We start from the raw sequence: 6,656 nt of genomic DNA, 5'->3' as shown, positions 1-6,656 counted from the left end.
GTCCATTTTCTTTCATAATGGAGGACGGAAATAAATTAGATTTTATTTATTGAACACTGTTTAAAATAAATACATCTTTTCACTAAAGCTTTAAATGAAAAACAAGTACCATTATCATTATTACCATTATGTAACTTAACAGACATGAGACCACACACATGCATGCATTCATACACCAAAATATATATTTCTTTCCAACTGATAAATGTAAAAGCAACATGAAGCTATGCTGATTTAAATTGTGACATTTCAGCATCCTTCAAAATGTTGGTAATGCCAAAGAAAAAGAAAACAAAACATTTCGATAGAAAATGTTAAGAGCTTTCCTCTGCCCTTGCGGACAAGCTAATTATAATTTTTACATAACAAACTTAGACCTCAAGTGCGTGCATATCGTTTGAGAGATGACTCTTAAAAAAAAAAACGGGCTACATTCCAGATGACTGTTTTCATTAAATCTAACAGTTTAATGTTCCGCTTGGTTTTAAACACATACCTTTTAATGAAGAATTGATATTTTCTTGTTTTATATTTTTGTTATTTTTGTCTGTAGAATAGCCTGTTTCCATTCACATGGGGAAAAAATACTGAGCAGTGTCTGGATGTTTGACAGTTACTGGCTGGGCTCGATATTTCAATAGAAATGCGGTTGTCACAATCATTATCACCAGAAAATGTAGTCTCTTCTCTGGAAAGAGGCTGGCAGATTTTGCCCCCCTAATGCACTTCTTAAAGGCGTGGCTCATGGTGAGAGAAATGACTACTGCTGCACAACAGCCTTAAGGGTGAATGGGGTTGTAATATCAAATAAAAATCTGCGTTATTTTAGCATTATTTTGGACTATTAGTGGCAATGATCAGTATTAATTTCAAAGCAGCGAGCGAGTTAAAAAAAAACCCAAAGAAAGATGTTTTATAAGTTCAGATTGTGCTTTTGTGTAGCGTTTAACTCCCTTACCTGAAAATGTTTGCGCGAAAAAGCACTTGAACTGTTATAAAAAAACACACATATTTTGATCATGAACTGAGTTGATTTTGATGTTTGGCTAGACATGCTCTTGTTTATTCTATACTGTATATAATGCAAAAGGTTCCAGTTGTTGGCGAACATTGTATGTACTTTTATATCCTGTCTCATACAGCTACCTAATTTGTTTACAGTACCAAAAGTGTTGTAATCATTTAAAGACCATTATTTTTGTCTTGTCATTAACATTGCATCATTAAAATCCCTGTTAAATCTATCTCCTACAGTGGTCTGCTGAGATGTTTTTAGTTGAACAACCTTTCCACCACAAACAAACAAAGTCCAGTTTCTCTTGCAATCCTGTGGCAGTCTAGATACCAAGGAGCTATATACTATGTGCTTGTAGATGAAAGGTTAAGGAAACTAGGATCTCTTGTTAGATTAGCAGTCGTATCCCCCAGCAGAAAATGGGGGGTGATTTTTGAAAAGCAAGGAGATCATTTTTAATGAGCTGTTTTAACAGGCTTGGCTTTCTGGTGACAAAGACTGCCAAAACCAATAAGAATAACAGCCTGCCAGAGGGAAGGGGATTAACATGTTTACTGTTATAAATGGAAGCAAGCTACCGTGAGAGCTACCACACTGACAGTGGTAAATGTTGCATTGTGCCGAGTCTTTCAGGATGTCATTTTCTTTCCCGTAACTAATAACCTGTATTAATTGGGGGGCTGCTACATGTAAGGGTTGTTAAGCCGGAAGTATAGCATTTATATTAAGATGTATATTGTTGTGTGTGTACTCTTTTAACATAAACTTGTCTGTAATATATGCCCTGTTGGCAATATACTCTACACATTTGAGATACACTAGATCAAGCCTTTGTTAGGTGTGTTCATGTACAGCACTGTAGTGTACAAAATGTTTAAATACACTTCAGACATTCACATGGCATAGTGTGTTTACCCCATTAGCTCAAATTGTTCTATTTAGAGAGTATATTTATTTATTTTTTTCCCAGCACAAATAATGATTAGCAATCTGGGTTTGCAGTTATTTTAAAATCCTAATGAGTCCCTAATATTTGGTTCGTCATTTGTCTTGCGCCAAATACTTCTATACTGCTTTAGCTCAAAGAAACTTAAAATACACTCTACAGTATCCTGTAGTAATTTTGTTTTTATTTTGTCAATACATTATATACATACATACATACATATATAATATAATTCATTTTATTTTTCTTGACTGATGGTATTCCAGATATAATATTTTGTTGAATTTACCTTAAATTCCCTTACATGTTCCTCTTAGTAAGATTTCTTTCCAGTATCACCCACAGTGACTACTAGTGGAGTTCAGCAGAACCTGAGGGACTGTGTGCTGTTATCCTGCACCAGTGCCTGTCACGTTATGAGTAAGCAGTAGTTGATTAGCTTAGTGTACAGGATTCAATTCAGTGCTGCAGGTATTGTTCACCCAGAACGCCCCCTCTAGGTAGAGAACAGGGTGCTATTGCTGATTGATCACACAAGTACTGCAGATGTTCCTGGTCAGAGATAAATTGTGATAAACTCATAGTGAACCCAAACTGCAGACCAGGCATCAACAGTTCATGTATTTTGTGACCACAATTGTTGTTGTTGAGTGGATCAGAATATATTTATTTTGCATTATTAGCAAGAGACACAATTCTGCATCCTAGTTCATTATGTGCCAATCAGTGAAGGACAGATATTTACTTAATTGCTCTCTAACAGATAATAAGTGCATATACCAGATTTTTAAAGAGCACAATAGGCATTTCAGGAAACAGTTCTGGTAGAATTATAGGTGTTCCTTTTTAACCTATAGAAAGGAAACTATCACTTACATTTATTTTTCAGCAAATCACAAAATTAGTATTATACAGACTGTTGTTAGATGATTATATCCCAATCCCTGGCTGTGAAAACTCTGCCATTACATAACGTGATATGCTATACTAATATATAATAAACAAGGTAGTAAAAATACATTGGACAGCCACGAGCTATGTTTAAGTGTGCTGGCAGCATTCCCTAGTTAAGTCTTGAGAACAGTTGTTGGAGATATTTTTGGACCACTTTAGAACAGATGATTAAACAAGAACGGTCTGATTGGAACTCGGCACAAGAAATAAAAGGCTCTTTTATACCTGCCCCTAGCAGGTGAAGGCAGCCTGTTACTGGCAGACACACATAAACTATAAGCAATTAAGATGGTCTCATGAGGGAAAACAGGAGAGAGGGAAAAAAACATAATTAATATGACAGTATTGGACCAGGCCTACGCAAACAAACTAATTTAATGTCAGAAGCAGCGCTTGCACCAGAGATTCAAGTGGAGGAAAGGTAATGCCATCAGTGTAAACCACAACAGACAACGATAAGGAGAAGGTTTATCCCTGTTATTCTGAATCCAGTAAAGGATGCACTGCCTGGTCAATTTACCAGGGAATTGTTTTTCCTGAGAGGTGATTAACGACTTGGGAGTGTGGTAAATGTAGTTACATTATTTTACTCGCATCAATTGAGTGCCTCTGCTGTATCAGAATTTATCTCTGCCATTATTGTTCGACCTACTGCCATGTTTGAAGAATACTCCCCCTGGGGTATGAAGATAACCTGATGGAATCTTTGCATCGGCTCCCCCTGCACAGGGGCCTGTGTAGGTTACGGACCAGGTATCCAGTGTAGATTCAGTGAGAAACTAAAGCGATGGTAATAAAGCCCAGCGTAACCATGACTTTAAAGCTCTAGTAACCTGCTTGGATTGTAAACACATTAGTGGATGTGGGTGTTTGTGCACCGCAAAATCGTGTCCTGTTTCATTCCCAGCACCATTCTGCCAGTGGCCCCTCCAGTGCTTTCATGCAGATCATACAGCCGTGCAAACCTGGAGCGTTTATGTAGTGTTCTATTTAAAAACAAATCAAATATTTATGGTAATGTAATTTGTGTTTTTTAAAACAAAGGGTTGGAATAGATTTATGTTCAATCACTGCAAGTACAATCTAGAACACTCTGGACTAACACGTTCCCTTAATTTCATGTGTTTTGACAGATAAATATTGGGTCTGTTACTGGAGACCCAACTGATTCAATTGGTCTAAACCGCTGCCACACTTAATTATTAATTCCTTAGAGCAATTGAGTAGATCCCACAATGAATAATTTTCTACACACTAATACCTACTGTTTCGCTATGTGTGTGTGTGTGTGTGTTTTTTTTATAATTACACTGAGTGAGTTACTGGTTTAATTGTCTCTGCCTTCCAATGAGGTTCCATTCACCTAATTTTATATTATTTATACTGTAACAGGTACATACAGTAGACTTCTCTCAGTGCAACGTTTAGTACTGCAATGGTTTACATCTCTTCCGGACGCCCCAAAAGAAAACTTTGATTAGAAAATCTCACACAGGTGGACCACACAGATGGGAGCTCAACAATCTGACTTTCTCTGAAAATGTACTGGTGCTCGTTTCTAATTATATCCCAAGAGGAGGTGTTTTGCTCTAGACTGTGCTCTTGGTTCAACAAAGACATTGTAAATGAAAAGCAAATGGTATAAAATTCTTGACTTCAAAAATTAAACTTCAGCTCACTGTATTGTTTGCAGAATATACATGGACATATACACATGCCGAAAGAGAATAGTGCTGTAAGTAACAACATGGTTTTCTCTAGCCTATCAAAAACAAGTAATTTAGATGCATGCTCATAAACTGGATGATTGCCATCCTATTTGGGACAGGCAAGCCTAATCTGTACTCCCAAATACTACAGTATCTTAAAAAAAAACAAAAAACACTCAATACCTGTATTTTCAATGCTATCCACTTTAATTCATATTTTGTCTTTATTTCAGCTTTGTTCCTTACAATTGTTTACTGAGACATGCATTATAGTACTGTAATTTATATGCAGGTTGTTTTGCATTTAAAAACTGTATGTGCGTGTTATTTCTATAAAAATAACGGTAGGGTGATTTTTATGAAAAGGCATGTTCTGCTAATCACTTGTATTAATTTGAAGAACAGCCCGTGCCTACAAATTGGAAGTAAATGTACTTCCATCTTACTGTCTACGAAATAAATGTACAAAACGTGGGTTAAAAATCACAACACAGACTGTTAAATGAAAATCAGCAGTTTGCAAACAAGTTATGAACTTTAAAGAAATGTGTTCACTATGTAGGTCGACATTATTAAACTTTTGGGCAAAAAGAGGGGTCTTGGATGCATTTTATCTGCTCAGTTACTTTGAGCTTTAAAATTGATCTACAGTAAGCTGAAATAGGCATCTTTTGGAGCTGGCAACTGACATTAAGGTATATAGTTCCCTAAGCAACAACATAGCTGGGGTCTTATTAAAAAAAAAAAAAAAAAAAAACACAGTGATTTCTATTTTCTTCTTTTTTTCTATGCAGCTGGATTAAAGTGATTATCAATGGGACCCAATTTTATGAATATGGTATTTTTTCTGCAATGTAATGTAACACAACCTGCAAATGTTTAATTATGTACACAGTATATGTTTAACAATGCAAATATTAGTTGCTGCACTGGATCTCAAAACAGGGACATAGTTCTCCTTAATTAACATTTCCGATCAAGACAGCTTGGGAGCTGAGCAGCTACCATTCACCTGCTGCTGACTAACTATCTTGAGGTTCTTCAAATGGAGATGAAGCCTGCTTGGGTTGAAATGAAATCCAAATATAGGAAGCAAATCATTTGTCTTTTTTATTTTTTATTTTATTTTAGGGAAGCAACGTTGTTGAAGACCAGGACTTGCTTGAAATTGGAATCCTTAATTCTGCACACAGACAGCGGTTTCTACAGGCAATCCGTCTCCTCCCGAGGGTGAGTCCACTCACAGGGCAGCGCAGCTTGACTATAATCTGTCTGAAATAAAACAGATAGGGCTCAATATCAACACTGCTGGGATGGGGTCATGCAGAGTCAAACTGTATTAGGTTCAAAACAATCTAGTTTTAGAATATCTAAGAAATTAAGCTTTGCCATTTGAACAGTTCTGAAACACTTGTTCATGTAGGCATGCTACATGTATTGCTCTTTTTTTATTGTCAATGTTATGACGTTGAAATTCCTCGTAGAATCAATTTTGAATACATTACAGTTGACTTTGGCACATTTGGTTTCAGAACAGTGGCAGTGATTAAAGTGAGTAGTGGAAAGAGCATCAACAACCATTGAACTCTGGAAAGTCACACAGGAAGGGAGTTTGCTGCCATATGTTAATCTACTCAAGATCGCTTTGCTGCTCAAGCAGGGTGTGAGAGGAATGTGACTGCTCAGGAAGAAAAAGGCAAACCAATGTGTTGCCTTGTTCTTGTGTAGCCTTCGCTTTCTAAACCGTGGGACCTGGTTTAGCCAATAAGAGACCATGATTTACAAAATACAGATACCGTTAATGTTGTCTGTTCTGTTTTGCACATGCATTTATATTTCACAAGCCATCTAACGTGAAGTGAAAAAAAAATCTTAACACATTTCAATCTCGAGTTTTGACTTGAATACGAATAAAACGAGCTGTACTTTTTATTGGGGAGGTGTTGATTTATATTTGTATAATATAAAACCATAGACTTGCCAACCTTGACATTAAAACAGGCTGCCTGATGACTCCATACTGATAAGAATC

The 6,656-nt window shown here is 36.4% G+C and overlaps 1 protein-coding gene across 11 annotated transcripts in view; it reads left to right on the top strand.

The window, feature by feature from the left end:
• Window positions 1-6,656, top strand: part of LOC117419806 (ankyrin repeat and sterile alpha motif domain-containing protein 1B-like) — a 260,532-nt gene that overhangs the window by 198,409 nt on the left and 55,467 nt on the right. For all 11 annotated transcript variants that reach the window (XM_058986231.1, XM_058986226.1, XM_058986225.1 and 8 more), the window contains one exon: window positions 5,756-5,854. In XM_058986231.1, the coding sequence (XP_058842214.1) occupies window positions 5,756-5,854 (99 nt within the window). The remainder of the gene's footprint in view (window positions 1-5,755; window positions 5,855-6,656) is intronic.

The sequence above is a fragment of the Acipenser ruthenus genome, chromosome 14 (assembly GCF_902713425.1).
Source record: "Acipenser ruthenus chromosome 14, fAciRut3.2 maternal haplotype, whole genome shotgun sequence".
NCBI lineage: Eukaryota > Metazoa > Chordata > Actinopteri > Acipenseriformes > Acipenseridae > Acipenser > Acipenser ruthenus.
The sequence above is the reverse complement of the archived record's forward strand: the minus strand, read 5'-3'. Positions and strand labels throughout refer to the sequence as shown.